At 42.9% G+C, this 17413-nt stretch overlaps 1 protein-coding gene across 1 annotated transcript; it reads right to left on the bottom strand.

Annotated features, from left to right (window-relative positions):
• Positions 1-15486: 15486 nt before the first annotated feature.
• On the bottom strand, positions 15487-16910 carry LOC111881635 (probable carboxylesterase 18). Its single transcript, XM_023878038.3, has 2 exons — positions 16233-16910; positions 15487-16108 (listed from the first exon to the last, which is right to left on the bottom strand). The coding sequence occupies exons 1-2, from the start codon at positions 16830-16832 to the stop codon at positions 15677-15679; spliced, it is 1032 nt and encodes a 343-aa protein (XP_023733806.1). The 5' UTR covers positions 16833-16910; the 3' UTR covers positions 15487-15676.
• Positions 16911-17413: the final 503 nt, after the last annotated feature.

The following is a 17413-nucleotide window of genomic DNA, read 5'->3' as shown; positions in this document are numbered from 1 at the left end:
GACCGAAGTCCGGCTAACTGGGGCCTTGCCCCCTACATCGGACCGAAGTCCGAAGCTAACTGGAACATCGGACCGAAGTCCAAAGCTGACTGGGACCTTCGTCCCCTACATCGAATCGAAGTCCGAAGCTGACTGGGACCTCTGTCCCCTACATCGGACCGGAGTCCGAAGCTGACTGAGACATCGGACCGAAGTCCGAAGCTGACTGGAACCTACGTCTCCTACATCGGATTGAAATCCGAAGCTGACTGGGACCTTTGTCCCCTACATCGGGCCGAAGTCCGAAGCTGGCTGAACATAGCATAAACATATCAACTGGCATAAAATACAATAATCCTGTCTGAACCACAAAGGCATCAAACATACTAACTACTACATCGGATCGAGGTCCGAAGCTGACTGTTAGCTAGACGGGCCGACATTATGGCCTTAGACCTGTTCCTACTAGAAGGAAACTCACCTCGTGAACTGGCTGCTGTGTGTATGGCTCTGGAAGCTAACTGCTGCTGCTCCGGTATCTCCCCGGCTACAAATCCATAACACACTCAATCAAATACTAAACACTGCACTGGGGTAAAATGACTCTTTTACCCTTGGACAAAGTCAGCTCTCCTGGTCAAAGTCAACCTACAGTTGACCTGACTCGCCGAGTTGGGCCGCCAACTCGCCGAGTCCCAATTCTCACTTCTCAACCCTACTCGCCGCTACTCGTCAAGTATGGCATCAACTCGACGAGTTCCCTTTCGAATCTAAAACCTCAGGCAATCTGCATCAGACTCGCCGAGCCGTATGAACAACTCGACGAGTTGTTCTTCAAGCTAAGAAGATTGCCTTGGACTCGCCGGGTTGTATGAACAACTCACCGAGTCCCTCCATGACTGAGTCTAACCTCAACTCGCTGAGTCCACTCCACCACTCACTGGTCCCACTCGGCATCACTCAAAAAGGGGGAAAAATCGGGGACTCGCGGCTCGACTTGCCGAGTCGCTTGCATGCAGCAACTCTAAACTCGATTCTGCTTGAATCCAGTGCATAAAACTTATAGATCTGGACTCCCTTAACACGATTAGCACGTAAAGATTCTATCTTTACGTGCCCATATGCATCCATGAAGATAAAATGGCTCAAAAAGCATAATAAAGGCTAGATCTAGGGTTTCCATGCAAAGTATCTTCATAAAGGCAATAGATCTGGGCTCTGAAACTTCTAAATGAACAGATCTAAGGATATCTCGACTTATTAGGGCATCCATACAATCATAAGGCTTGAGAAAAGTATCAAACTAGATCTAGAAGAGTTCTAATGGAGGTTTAAAGCATAAAAGGGAAGGAAATCCGAAGAATACCTCAAAGAACTCTGATTTGCCCTTGGATCTCTGCTCTACACCTCTTCTCCTTGCTCCTTTCTTCTTCTTCTTCTTCTTCAAGCCTTCACAAATTCACACAACAACACTTAGATCACTCAAGGATTGATTAGGGTTTCTCACAGCTCTTTCTGAGGGTGAAGGAGGCGAGATTGGGGGCTATAAGGTGGTTTAAATAGGGAGTAACCCGGGGATTTAGGGTTTCTATCAGGCAGGCAGACTCACCGAGTCCCGAATATGGACTCGTCGAGTCGCCAACTAACACGTGCTTGAAATCCCGACCCTACTCGGCGAGTCAGGCCATGAACTCGCCGAGTCCCTCTTGCAAACTTCAAAATAAATACTATGGAATCATCATACCGAAGACGGGTCGTTACAATTCTCCCCCACTTGGCTCAGACTTCGTCCTCGAAGTCTGCTACGGCTGAAACTGCAAATAACTCCGGGTAGTGCTCTCTCATCTCCTCCTCAGCCTCCCACGTCCACTCAGACCCCTTCCGGTGCTTCCACTGCACCTTCACTAACTGAATTTCCTTGTTCCTCAAGGTCTTCGCCTTCCGGTCTAGAATCGCGACCGGTCTCTCAATATAATTCAGGCTGCTATCAACCTGAATATCCTCTAGGGGAACGACTGCTGACTCATCCACCAAACACTTCCTCAACTGAGACACATGAAAAGTGTTGTGGATCTGACTAAGCTCCTCAGGAAGATCCAACCGATAAACAACCCGACCCACCCGGGCCAAAACCCTGAAAGGACCAATAAACCTGGGACCCAACTTGCCCCTCTTCCGGAACCTGATAACACCCTTCCAAGGTGAGACCTTCAGAAGGACCATATCACCCACTCGAAACTCCAAGTCTGAACGCCTCCTATCGGCGTAACTCTTCTGCCGACTCTGCGCAGTCTGCAATCTACTACGGACCTGCTGGATCAACTCGGTCGTCTTGAGCACCACCTCTGTGCTCCCAATGACTCGCTGACCTACCTCGCCCCAACAAATCGGGGTCCTGCACTTCCTCCCATAAAGCATCACAAAGGGAGGTTGATCAATGCTCGCATGATAACTGTTGTTATACGAAAATTCCGCTAACGGAAGATACGTATCCCAACTGCCACCAAAATCCAGAACGCATGCCCTAAGCATGTCCTCGAGAGTCTGAATCTTCCTCTCGCTCTGCCCATCCGTCTGAGGGTGGAAAGCGGTGCTGAAATGGAGACGAGTACCCATCTCGTCATGGAACCGCTTCCAGAATCTGGAGGTAAAACGGACATCTCGGTCTGACACCACCGAAACCGGCACTCCATGACGTGCCACAACCTCCCGCACATAGATATCGGCTAACTTTTCTACCGATATACTCTCCTGGATCGGGATAAAATGGGCACTCTTCGTCAACCGATCCACTACTACCCATATCGAATCTACTCCTCGTGCGGTCCTGGGGAGCTTGGTGATAAAATCCATGGTGATGTCCTCCCATTTCCACACGGGAATGTCTAACGGCTGCATCTTGTCGTGAGGCCTCTGGTGCTCCGCCTTGACCTTCCTGCAGGTCAGGCATCTCTCAACATACCAAGCAACATCCCGCTTCATGCAGGGCCACCAATAATCGGGTCGAAGATCTCTATACATCTTCGTCGCCCCGGGGTGGATAGAAAATCGAGACTTATGAGCCTCGTCCATCAACACCTGCCGTACCCCACCCCAGTACGGTACCCACACTCTCCCATGAAGCGTCAGCAACCCCCGACTGTCATAATCAAACGAAGATACTCGGCCCACTATCCTCTCACACTTTTGCCTCTCCTCCTTGAGGCCCTCAACCTGAGCCTCCTTGATCCGCTCCAAAAATGGAGTAATCACAGTCATCCTCAAACACAAATCCCTGATAGGGGCTGCCAACACTCTGCGGCTTAGGGCGTCGGCCACCACGTTGGCCTTCCATGGGTGGTAAAGAATCTCACAATCATAATCCTTCAGCACATCCAACCATCTCCTCTGCCTCATGTTCAGACTCGGCTGATCCATAAGGTACCTCAAATTCTTGTGATCCGTGTAGATAGTACAACGGACCCCATAAAGATAATGTCTCCAGATCTTGAGGGCAAACACAACCGCCCCCAGCTCTAAATCATGGGTAGGATAATTAGCCTCGTGAGGCTTCAACTGCCTCGAGGCGTAAGCTATCACATGGCCTCGCTGCATCAACACCGCTCCCATACCTGTGATCGAGGCGTCACAATAGACTACGAAGTCCTCTACTCCCTATGGCAAGGTAAGGATCGGAGCCTCGCACAACCTCTGCCTGAGAGTCTCGAACGCTGCCTGCTGCTCAGGCCCCTAACGAAATACCACCGACTTCTTTGTCAGTCGGGTGAGCGGCACCGCTATCTTGGAGAAATCCTGAATGAACCTTCGATAATACCCTGCCAACCCTAGGAAGCTCCGAATCTCAGATGGAGACTTCGGGACCTCCTACTGCATCACGGCCTCTATCTTGGCCGGATCCACCAAAATACCCTTCTGGTTGATGAGGTGACCAAGGAACTGCACCTCGCGCAACCAGAACTCACACTTGGAGAACTTTGCGAAAAGTCTCTCCCTCCTCAAAACTTCCAGCACTTCCCTCAGGTGCTCCTCGTGCTGCTCCTGCGTCTTGGAATACACCAAGATATCATCTATGAATACTATCACTGACCGATCCAGCATCGGCCTGCACACGCGATTCATGAGGTCCATGAACGCGGCTGGAGCATTGGTGAGCCCAAATGGCATCACCACAAACTCATAATGACCATACCTGGTCCTGAAAGCAGTCTTTTACACATCCTCATCTCTAACCCGCATCTGATGGTACCCGGAGCGTAGATCGATCTTGGAGAACCAATACGCTCCCTGAAGCTGATCAAACAAATCATCTATCCTCGGGAGTGGGTAACGGTTCTTCACCGTTACCTTATTCAACTCCCGGTAATCGATACACATACGATGCGACCCATCCTTTTTCCTCACAAACAGGATCGGCGCTCCCCAAGGCGAACTGCTCGGCCGAATGAAACCCTTGTCTAGCAGCTCTTGCAGCTGCGTAGACAACTCCTGCATCTCAGGGGGAGCTAGACGATACGGTGCCTTGGCTATCGGAGCCGCACCAGGAATCAGGTCGATCCTGAACTCAACCTGTCTCTAAGGAGGTATTCCCGGCAAATCCTCGGGAAATACGTCCGGGAAGTCTCGCACTATCGGAACATCATCAACTGCTGTCTTGCCCTTCTCCCGGGCATCCAAGACGTAAGCTACATATCCCACGCAACCCTGCTGGAAATAACGTCTCGCTCTCGTGGCGGAACAAAAGGTTGGTCCGCGCTGTGGCCTCTTGCCCTGAATCACTAACTCTCCCCCGCTGGGAGAGCGAACCCTCACTAACTGCTGCTCACAATCAATCACCACCCCGTTGGGGCTCAGCCAATCCATGCCTACTATAACCTTATTCCCTCGCAGGGGAATAGGAACCAGATCCACTGAAAACTGCTCGTCGAACAACTGAAGAGTACATCCTCTATGCACCCTGGCGACCCTCACGGTCCTGTCATCTGCTATCTCAACCTCTAGAGGACAATCCAGCTCCCCTGGAGCTCCACTAAATCTCTTGCTAAGCGCAAGCGATACAAATGATCGGGTAGCCCCCGAATCGAATAATACCATAGCAGAAATGTCATTCACAGAGAACGACCCTATATAAAACATATAATCATAAGCAATAATCAACAATAATAAAACAAAGATGAAGGGAAGATACATACTCGTCACCACATCAGGAGTCGCTCGCGCCTCCTCTGCTGTCATCTGAAACGCCCTGCTCCTCGCCACAGGCGCCTCGGCTCGGCCCTGCCAGCCATCTGTGATCCTCAAAGTAGCAGGGGCAGGTGCAGCCACCTTCCCTACTGCAGCTAAACTCGGACATTGGGACTTTTTATGTCCCCTCTGATTGCACTGAAAGCAAATCAGATCTGATGCTGCAACAGCAGTAGCAGGGGTCGTACAATCCCTACTCAAATGCCCAGTCCGACCGCACTTGAAGCAGTCGGAACTCCCTGCCTTGCACACCCCATCATGCATCTTCCCACACCTGCCACATCGACTGTGGCTCGGCTGGGTCCTGGATCTCTGATCTGAAACCTTGGGCTTTTTGCCCGAACCTCCTGAACCCGAAACCGCCTCCGGTTTCCTCTTCTTCTCCATCTCGAGATCAATCTCCCTCTCTCGAGCCCTAGCAATCATGTCGTCCAGCGTCTTACAGCTGGACCGGCTCACAAACTGGCGTATATCACTCCGCAACATCTCATGATAACGGGCCTTCTTCATCTCCTCATCGGCTGCATACTGAGGAACAAGAAGAGCCCTCTCCCTGAACTTGGCGGTGATCTCCGCCACGGTCTCTGTAGTCTGAGTGAGGTCCTGAAACTCTCTGGCTAACTGCTGCACCTCAATGACTGGTGCAAACTCCGCCCTAAACCTAGTAGAGAAATCAGCCCAGGTCATGGCATCCAATGCTGCATCATCTCCCATGGTATGACCGACCTCCTCCCACCAATCCCGTGCCCTGTCCTTCAGAAGACAGGACGCCAATCTGACCTTGTCCCCCTCGGGACACCTGCTAGTGCGGAATGCGTTGGCCACATCCGCCAACCATCTAGTACTCGCTATGGGGTCCCGCGCCCCATGATAGTCCGGAGCTCCACATGCCCTGAACTCCCTGAATGTAAGTGTGCTCGACCCCATCATGGCCGCCACCTCGGCACGGAAGGTGCCCAACCTCTCATCCATCAGCTCTAGGATACCCTCCTTGATTGAACCGAAGATCACAGGAGTCTGCTCTAAAATGATACGAGTAATCTCTAAAGAAAGAAACTCTCTGGTCTGCTCATCCATGCGCTCATTTCCCGAGCCTGATCCTGATCCCTCCCCGACGCCTCCACTGCTGGCTGCTGGCCTCGAACGCAAAACCACCATTTTGAAACACATCATAGCAACATCAGAAAACTGAAATATCTCAAGGGATCATTGATACTACTACTAGCTTCCTGGTCTTGTCTTGGCCTTCCTTGATTCGAGTACGGATCCTCTGCTTTCAGTAGTACGGGCCCATACTACCTTCCACATCTATCCGTACTTTCCTCAAGAACTGCCTTGACTCCACCAAGTCACTTCTACTACTACTGATCTCTACTATTCTCATCCTAGGCTTGCCCTAGGGAAATCTTGACTCTACTCAAAACAGTCCTCAGCTGCTGAAGGCCTCCTAGTAATGCTAATTAGCCATCACCTGAATACCATCACATGTGATGAGGCTCGGATAATCCTTCGAGTAAAAGGCTTGTCCCTACAACGGTTAGACTCAAACGAGAGCTGCGCAATAGGGCCAAATCCAACACTCTGAGATTATTCAACCCTGATCACATGTAACGTGACGTATTCACCAAACGGCTAACTCTCATCACCAAGAATTCTACAAAGCACGAAGCAAGCAGCATTCGGACACCGGAAACTACCCAAGCAATCCTACTCTCATAACGAGAAACTGATCTAGCATAAAATGCTAAGCTCGCGCTACCAGGCATAACCTAAACAGGCTATCCTACTGTTGTCTACTCGATACTAGCATGCAATTCTCAATAAGCTGAAACACATATAACAGGCACATAAGGCATCCTCCTAGATCCTTAGTCCTATACTAGCATGCTGTTCTACTGAAACTGAACTGAAATTGAAACTGAACTGAAACTGAAACTGAAACTTGTATGGGTAATTTGGGAGTACTTACTTGAGCTCGGCTGATCGCATGCACCACACCCTTATCTTGCTAAAAAAAAAATCTTTTCTTTCTAAGTGTCTTTCCAAAATTTCTTTCGAAAACATTTTTACTTTTGAAAATCTTTTTATCTTTCCCTTAGTTTGAGTTCAGATGCACCCAGAAGCGTATCCAAATCCCTCAAACCAAGGCTCTGATACCAACTTGAAACGACCAAAAATACGACCCGAAAATTTCATTTTTAATATAACCAAAAATCATAAAACTGAGTGTATCATAATAAGACCATGCGCTGCGTATCTCAAAACCATACTAAAATGTTGTAAAAAGAAAACTGTGTCACAACTGTATCAAACATATCTAAGAAAACTGAATAAACTCCCAGGATAAAAATTGAAGTTGTGGTGTGTGCGATGCCATCATCCCGAGCTCTTCCCTTTGCTTGCGGAAGTACCTGAAACCAAAACTGAAACTGTAAGCACGAAGCTTAGTGAGCTCCCCCAAACTACCACATACCACACAATAACATATAAAGCACATACTGGGCCCTGCCCACTGCATCGGACCGAAGTCCGGCTAACTGGGGCCTTGCCCCCTACATCGGACCGAAGTCCGAAGCTAACTGGAACATCGAACCGAAGTCCAAAGCTGACTGGAACCTTCGTCCCCTACATCGAATCGAAGTCCGAAGCTGACTGGGACCTCTGTCGCCTACATCGGACCGGAGTCTGAAGCTGACTGAGACATCGGACCGAAGTCCGAAGCTGACTGGGACCTACGTCCCCTACATCGGATTGAAATCTAAAGTTGACTGGGACCTTTGTCCCCTACATCGGGCCGAAGTCCGAAGCTGGCTGAACATAGCATAAACATATCAACTGGCATAAAATACAATAATCCTGTCTGAACCACAAAGGCATCAAACATACTAACTATTACATCGGATCGAGGTCCGAAGCTGACTGTTAGCTAGACGGGCCGACATTATGGCCTTAGACCCGTTCCTACTAGAAGGAAACTCACCTCGTGAACTGGCTGTTGTGTGTATGGCTCTGGAAGCTAACTGCTGCTGCTCCGGTATCTCCCCGGGTACAAATCCATAACACACTCAATCAAATACTAAACACTGCACTAGGGTAAAATGACTCTTTTACCCTTGGACAAAGTCAGCTCTCCTGGTCAAAGTCAACCTACAGTTGACCTGACTCGCCGAGTTGGGCCGCCAACTCGCCGAGTCCCAATTCTCACTTCTCAACCCTACTCGCCGCTACTCGTCGAGTATGGCATCAACTCGACGAGTTCCCTTTCGAATCTAAAACTTTGGCAATCTGCATCAGACTCGCCGAGCCGTATGAACAACTCGACGAGTTGTTCTTCAAGCTAAGAAGATTGCCTTGGACTCGCCGAGTTGTATGAACAACTCGCCGAGTCCCTCCATGACTGAGTCTAACCTCAACTCGTTGAGTCCACTCCACCACTCACTGGTCCCACTCGGCATCACTCAAAAAAGGGGAAAAATCGGGGACTCGCGGCTCGACTCGCCGAGTCGTTCTTCCGACTCGCCGAGTCGCTTGCATGCAGCAACTCTAAACTCGATTCTGCTTGAATCCAGTGCATAAAACTTATAGATCTGGACTCCCTTAACACGATTAGCACGTAAAGATTCTATCTTTACGTGCCCATATGCATCCATGAAGATAAAATGGCTCAAAAAGCATAATAAAGGCTAGATCTAGGGTTTCCATGCAAAGTATCTTCATAAAGGCAATAGATCTGGGCTCTGAAACTTCTAAATGAACAGATCTAAGGATATCTCGACTTATTAGGGCATCCATACAATCATAAGGCTTGAGAAAAGTATCAAACTAGATCTAGAAGAGTTCTAATGGAGGTTTAAAGCATAAAAGGGAAGGAAATCCGAAGAATACCTCAAAGAACTCTGATTTGCCCTTGGATCTCTGCTCTACACCTCTTCTCCTTGCTCCTTTCTTCTTCTTCTTCTTCAAGCCTTCACAAATTCACACAACAACACTTAGATCACTCAAGGATTGATTAGGGTTTCTCACAGCTCTTTCTGAGGGTGAAGGAGGCGAGATTGGGGGCTATAAGGTGGTTTAAATAGGGAGCAACCCGGGGATTTAGGGTTTCTATCAGGCAGGCAGACTCGCCGAGTCCCGAATATGGACTCGCCGAGTCGCCAACTAACACGTGCTCGAAATCCCGACCCTACTCGGCGAGTCAAGCCATGAACTCGCCGAGTCCCTCTTGCAAACTTCAAAATAAATACTATGGAATCATCATACCGAAGACGGGTCGTTACAGATATAGTTGCATATGTTGCATTCCAAGTCGGATATGTTCCAATCACACAGAGGAGGCAACGTATGACTAACAGATAGAAAGCAATAAAATAATTTCCTACAAACCTACTTTATCAGAACCCCCAATCGCCCTATCAATACCGGAATTAAGGACATGAGTCCATACATCAATGAAATGTTGAGCCACAGTTCCAGATAATTAACTTTTAGTGCTTCCAGGTTCCCATGTTTATATCACTACTCAATCTACCCGAGCGTCGTATGGTCAGTCCAAATGAAACTATCTAAGTCCATATTGTCTAGTTTTTTCATTTTCAATCAATGTCTAGTCCTTTTGAATCCTTTGTGCCTACCAGCACATTGAACACAGAGTCTAGGAAATTTGGCTTCAGTGCATTACACGAATTTCATATTTCCCTTTAGAACTAGACTTCATATCACTTCCCAAACAATACATACTAACGAAAGTTTATAAGAAAATAAAAGATTATCTTCAAAATGAATCATTTTAAGATAAACTCATGAGTATCGAGAAGAAAACCCAAACTGTAAGTCACCGATTGAATTTGCATCCAGAAGGTCTGAGAACAGTACGCATAATCTCAAAACAGATCTGAAAATTCTTCACATCGTTAAGCACAAAACCCCATGTGTGATCCTTTCCTTTCTTCCCTTCCCGCAAAGGACACATACTCTCACATAAAGTTCTGAGTATTGTATAGTTAAGAGATGTCCCTTATCATGTGCTTGGAACAGCCACTATCAACAAACCCAAGTCTGATGATATGCCTCCATAACTACTTCAGCACACAGTGCGGGGTTAATTGGTCTTTGGAACACAGTCCATTTTGAAACTGGGGTTGACCTTTGTCATTAACGCAAGATACTATCTCCCATGACATATCCTGCTTATTACAAACACAAGATGAAGAAATGTTAGAATCATTAGATGATTTGGGAGATTGAACCTTTGGTACCCATCTATAGTTGGGTTTAACCCATTTCTTGTTCGATCCGATGGGTACCTTGTCACTTGATTTTGAACTTGAAGCCAATCTTTGAGATGACTTTGATCTAACTGATCTTGGTTTCACTGGAGCATCTCTTGGATTGGACTTCTTGGCCGATATTCGCTTCTTGACTTTGGGATTTTGATTCTTGGCCTTCTACGCATTCCAGTCACCATTGTTAGAATGTGGCCTCAAAGGGTTTCTTTTGGAAAAGCTCCTTAGTTGCACATTCTACCATCCTTGAGCGTAGTAGGGAACATATGCGCGATTTGGACAATTTTTGACAATCTGTCCAGGTGTTCCACTGTGAAAATATGTCTTTTTCTTCACGTAGGAATTGTTTCTACTTGCCCCTGGTAGCACGTCCTTGCCTTGTCTCTAATTGTTCCCACAAGCACACTTGCAATAGGCACTCTGTTTAGCTTGAATTCGTGGCATGTATTTACCAACAACAGGTTGATTAGAAGTAACTAAGTTAGAAGCAATAGATTCAGAGTTCAAGGAGACATTGGTTTGACAGTCAACAAAATCAACAGAACTAGAATTAATTTTGTTCTCCTTGTTCTCATCTTCCACTACTTTACCTACACAGGAAGAAGAATCATTAGAATCTTTCATCTCAACACCCTCAGTTGGCCCTGATTGTTCGGTCTTAATTGAAGCTGAAACAGTGGTTTGGCCATACAGAGCAGGTATTTCTTCCTTGTTGGTCTCAAGGGGTGGGTTATACTTGTCATTGAAAGGAGGTGGAACAATATGATACCCTAGACCCTTGGTTTGATTATCCTTAAACTTTAATTTTTTTCAATCATAGGCTCGACTTTCTTGCTTAACACATCAAATTTTTTGAAATTAAAATCTGCATTTTCAAACTTAATTTTTAGTGTGTCAAACTTGATAGTCAAGTCAGCAAGTTGTTCCATAACATATCTATAATTTGCACATTTATTGTTGTACTCTTCCTGAAGTTTCCTAAAGTCCTTGGTTTTGGCCTCTAACTGTTCTTTCAGAGGTTTTTGACCTTTCCTAAGTGTATATCCGTCATATTTGAGGTCCTTATTTTCCCTTTTTTAGCAAATCAATTTGTTCATGAAGAAACTTAATCATAGTTTCGCAATATTGAGAGCATGAAACTTCATTGATCGGGATGTTTGCGGAACTCATTGTTTACCAAAAATGCCCTTTGACAACCAAGAAAGTCAACCTTAAAAATCAAGTTTTAAAAAAGTCAAACTTATAAGGTCAAACCTAAAATTCAAACTTGAAAAGTCAAACCGAAAAGATAAAAGTGAAATTTTGAAGGTTAAACGAGAAAGTCAAAGTTTAAAGTCAAATGTCAAACTTGAAAGTCAAAGTCAAATTTTAAGGTCAAAAAATTATAGTCAAAAATTAAAAACCAAAATTTTGGATAGAAAATGGAATTTTAAAATTAAAAAAATTGATTTTTTGGCCTAAAATTGTCAAAATTCGAAGATAGGAACGGAATTGCCAAGCTATATGATTTAATCAGGGAAGATGTTAAACATCAGGCTTGCTAGATCAATTGGTATGGCGTGGGTTGTGTGTGGCAGGGACCCATGTTCGATCCTTGCTCCAACCAACATTTTTGAATATTTGCTGCTGACCGCAAAGGAGGACTGAACACGCGCGAAGCCACAAAGTGTTTGAAGTTGAAGCCGCAAACCTCGTTATCAGCTGGCCGCCAGATTTCGCAGTTTACGACAAAAAAACGCGATTTTTCACCTTTTTAGCTCCAAAACTCGATCAAAAACTCATTTTTATGAAAAACATGAAGAACAAACTCCTAATAATTTTTCAAAAACTATCCAAAAACGTAAAATCTTTCAAGAAAAAAATGCAAAAGCACTCCAGATCTTTCCAAAGAGATTGATACAACTCAAGCTCTGATACCAACTGTAAGTCCCAAAAACTAAGAACCAACTAGTGATCAACACAAAGAACAAGCCAAAATTATAAAACAAGGAGTAGAAGCAAGAATGATCCAAATTGCACACGTTTATATTGGCTGCAACGTCAGGTACAATGGACTCGAAACACACACATACGACTGTAAACTGCTATCTTACTTTGACACCTACTGACACTATATATAGGTAACAGTGGCTGCAAACACGTTTACATCCGTAAACACGTTTACATCCGTAAACATGTTTACAGCCGTAAACATCACCCAACCGCAAACCCTTACAAATACATGAACAAATATTAACACAGCCTATACAAATGAATGCCTAGCTCAAACCAACCAAAATATGACCTAAAACTTCCTTGGATATGTTATCTCATCTACATTCTCTTCGTCCTCCGACTATAATATCCATGGATTCACTATTTAATAACTGGCTTCATATAATTCAGAAAACGCCGATTTTCTCGAAGCTTCTTGGTCATATCTCTCATCAAAAGGCACTATTTTGTATTATTTATCTAGCAAACCACTACCTAATCCAATCAAAGACATAATTGGAACAACAATCCCAAACTTCTTAATATCATTTTCAATTATAAATGCATTTTCTAGTTGTGTTTGAAATAGATGCTTAAAAATATGAGGATTTTCTCAGGGTAGGAAGTTTAAACCATTTTATATATGGCGACATTAAATATATGTTTGAATTAAATAAATTTACTATCATTCTCTAGTAGTTAAACAGACGTCACACATAATTGCAGGATTGTTCGGTTTTTATCAAGTGTCATAACATATATAGACCTTATATGGATTTTATTTCCATAATAATGATTTTTTTGTAATGCTTTCTATTTTTGGGATTTTCTAATATGTGTCTTAAGGACACAAATAATAAGTATTAATTAGGATAAATATTACCATAACTAGATGTTAAATTCATTTATTATGGAGATTATTAATTTATTTCACATTTAATTATGACAATATTCCTTAAATAAATGAATTTCTAATTTAATTATGATAATATTTGTGATATTTAATGTTTCTTATATGTATCCTTAGGGCACATATCATAATTAGAATTAACGTTTTTTTATGTAACAAAAATAATACTCTAAATGAAAAAGAACAAGAATGAACAAAAAAATCCAAAAATCTTTTTGACAACATATAATGACATAATCATTATGAGTTATAAGATTTTAAACTCAATAAAAGAAGAAATGTTACACTATAAGTTTCATGATTTTTTTTAAAGATTGGCGGTCTTAAAGAACTTTTTTAACTGTTAATCATGTGATACAAACATCTTGATAATGTTGACGAAATCTACTTTAAGAAAAACAAAGTTTACATGTGTCTTAATCTACACACAATTAGGATTCAGGGCACATTGTTTGATTATTAGACCATCCGGTATGGTAGCCACGAAGTGGGTCGTGGTTTAGGTGGCCACGAACCACGACCGTGCACACCACCGCAGTGGTTCGTGGTGAGTTGTGGTAGTGACCCTTCGTGCTCCGGACAACGATTCCAAACTACCAATGAATTCATTTCTTGCATTAAATCTTGTTTGACCTTTTCTTCCTCCTTCTTAAAGGCTATTTTTCAATTCCTTCAATATTTACCTATAAATACTACCACTCATCTTCTTATTATTCATACATTTATTCTCCCTTTAGTCATCATACATTTTTGTTGTTTGATCCTTCAAAACCATGCCTCCCAAAAATAAGAAATGGTCAGAAGAGGAAGAAGAGAAATCAACACAAGCATGTGTGACAATTTCGGAATAAGATGTTGGTCAAACTTACAGTTCTTTTTAGAGAAATGTTGAAAGTGTTTTCCATTGTTTAATGGGTTATGCAATTCGAAATGTTGATGAAATATGCTCGAAGTGGCGCGATATAAGAGCCAAATGTTCCGAGTTTAATGGAATTTACAACTTTGTTATAAACAACGTACACGAAGCCGATATCGATTCGGTTAATGTGGTCATGGTGCAATATGAAAACACAAATCATCAACGTTTTAGACATGTCAAAGTTTGGCAAAAGTTGAAGAAGTCTCTAAAATGGAATAACATTGCTTAAACACACAAATTAGAAGTTTGATATTTTTAGCTTTTTAATTCTTAATGTTATTTTTTTAATTAATGTAATTTTTATTTTTAACGTTATTTTTTTAATTAATGTAGTTTTTAATCAATGTAATTTTATATTTTAAATTAATGAAAATTAGTATTTAAAAAAATTATATGACTTTTATGTATTTTTTATTTAAATTTAGAGTAAATTACACGAATGGTCCCTACGGTTTGAGCAATTTGCATGTTTGGTCCCTAACTTATTTTTTTAACTCGTAAGGTCCATACAGTTTGTTTTTGTTGCACGTTTGGTCCCTGTCATACCTAATAAGGTAAGGTAGGTAAGGTAAAGTAAGGTGAAGTGGAAATAGAAGTGGGGTTGGGAGTGTGTTTATTTAAATAAATTAAAAAAATCAATGGCAAAATAGTCTTTTTAAATATGACAGAGACCAAGCACGCAACAAAAACAAACTGTAGGGACCTTTCGAGTTAAAAAAAATAAATTAGGGACCAAATATGTAAATTACCCCAAACCATAGGGACCATTCGTGTAATTTACTCTTAAATTTAATTAAAAAGAATGAGGTAGAGTTGTAGGTATCCCATAGATAATGCTATAGAATGTAGTATTGATGTGACACCCATCACTATAGTAATTAGTGGTAGGTATAACGGATGACCTTAATTTCAGGTTTTTTGATTGCATCGGGCGAAGATTATACATGATGGGTAATATTTTTAAACAAAAATAATGAAAACAACGTAAATCAGTTTGTGTTTTTTTTTTTTAAATCCGATTTAAATAAATCAGTTTTGTAAAGTAGGTACGTTTTATTAAACGAGGTAGACGGATTTGTTTCTATTTACTCAAATAATGGTGAGGCTAATCAGATCAATTTTACGAAAACTGCAACTTGAGGGGACGGGTAACTTTATTGATATGCATGTACTAACTAAACCTTAACAAATAGTCGGCCATTTAGATACGTTGGCAATTGGTGATACGTCCGAATTAAATCTTTTCAACCATTTTATAAACTACCACATTCTCAAAACTCCCAGACTTTATTTATTTATTTGTAGAATCACTTATAAACCACCGAGCCAAATATTATACAACATGATACGAGTTTGGCACAACTAATTTGTCTACAAAGTAGCAACATTGCTCGATACCTTTTCAATGAAATCTTTCACTTGGCCAAAAAGGTGTTCAGATTCTGGCAATTCAGGAAAGAGATAGAATGCATGACACATGTTTGGATATTCAAACAAGTACACTTCTTTCCCCGACTCTTTCAGCCACTTATAGTACCTTTTTTGCCAGTCATATAAGGGGTCAAATCCCGCCACCACCACCATGGTCGCCGGAAAATCTACTTTTGATATGTCCACCGCGTTTGGTCCGCTAACGTTGCTGATTGGGTGGTCCCGATTGAACCCTTCTCCTTTCGGCAAAAACACCTTCCAAAACCAATCTGTTCGCCTTTTGGAAACAATCGGTGTTCCGTCGAGTCGGGTCTCGGAATCCGTCTGCTCCTCGCCACCAAAGAATGGTTGAATTGCTACAACTCCGATCACCTTCAAAACATGCAATGCAAGTTGTTCTTACCAATAATTATGATTAAAGAAACTGATAAAGACACTTGTTTTAGCTCTAGTCATTAATGTCAATATGACAATATACAATGTCAGTACTATATACCTTGAGTCGTCGGAAGTTGAATTCACAGGCTCGTTGAGCAACATGATGAGCTAAGTTTCCACCTGCGCTATCTCCAGCAATAAAGCAGCGCAACATATTCGCATTTTCCGGCAAACATTTAGACCTATTCTCTTCATCATCAAGGAACGTCAGCACATCGAAGCAATCATCATGTTGGGCCGGATACCGATGCTCCGGCGAAAGGCGGTAGTTCACAGACACAACAATGGCCGGTACTTTCCTCGCGAAGCGGCGGCACACCACATCGTACATTTCGACATCAGGGGAGAGGAAAGCGAATCCACCTCCGTGAAAGAACACGATCACCGGGAGATCTTCACCGGCGTGTTGTGTAGGTACGTAGACACGGAACCAGAGGTTACGAGTCTCGTCTACAACCACGTCATGTGATGCTACGCCGTTGACTGATTTTGAGGTTGGCGGAGTCCGGAAGTCGAGTAAGTACTTAAGAAGACCACGGTTGACAGTGCCGTTTTTCCGGGAACATGCTTCGGTGACGGCGGAGAAAAGGGAAATATGAATGCGTGTTTTCCATGGTAAGGAGAGTGACGGTTGTGGAGGTTTGGTTGTTGCCACCATTGACAAGAAATCAAAGAGAATTTAGTGTGATAAATGTGTACAACCTTTTGAGGAATAGGTGAAAGGTTTTATAATAGATGTATGATGCAATTGAGATGAAAATAATGATAAGTATATGTCTTCTATTATATATTACAATTTGCAAACATAAAAACATATATTGGGTACATAATTTAGACAGATTATTATTTTAAATAAGTTCAAACAAGGTGGTTTCTATCGTACTATTTAACATATTTCAATTTTGGATCACTGTGGAATCTTTCGTTTTTGTATACCTTTGCTAAGATGAGAACCTTTAATTAGAATTCTTCTTTTGCTTATAATATTATTATAAAATACAACTCTTTTGGTTCGTGAATTGTTTGTAACATTACATACCGTCGTTTATTGAAAATATTCTCCATGCTCGACAACAACGTATTTTGTTTTTATCTATTGTATATAATCCTGCCTATTGAAAAAAACAAAGACAGGTTAGTTGTTTACAAAAGAAAGAATAAACTAAAAAATTGGTCTATTTGGTCTATGTATTTAACTTCCAGTTATTTGGACCCGTTAACCTAAACATGTGTCCTTTA

This window comes from Lactuca sativa, chromosome 7 (assembly GCF_002870075.4).
Source record: "Lactuca sativa cultivar Salinas chromosome 7, Lsat_Salinas_v11, whole genome shotgun sequence".
Taxonomy (NCBI): domain Eukaryota; kingdom Viridiplantae; phylum Streptophyta; class Magnoliopsida; order Asterales; family Asteraceae; genus Lactuca; species Lactuca sativa.
Note: the sequence above shows the minus strand (reverse complement) of the source record. Positions and strands in the feature narration are given on the sequence as shown.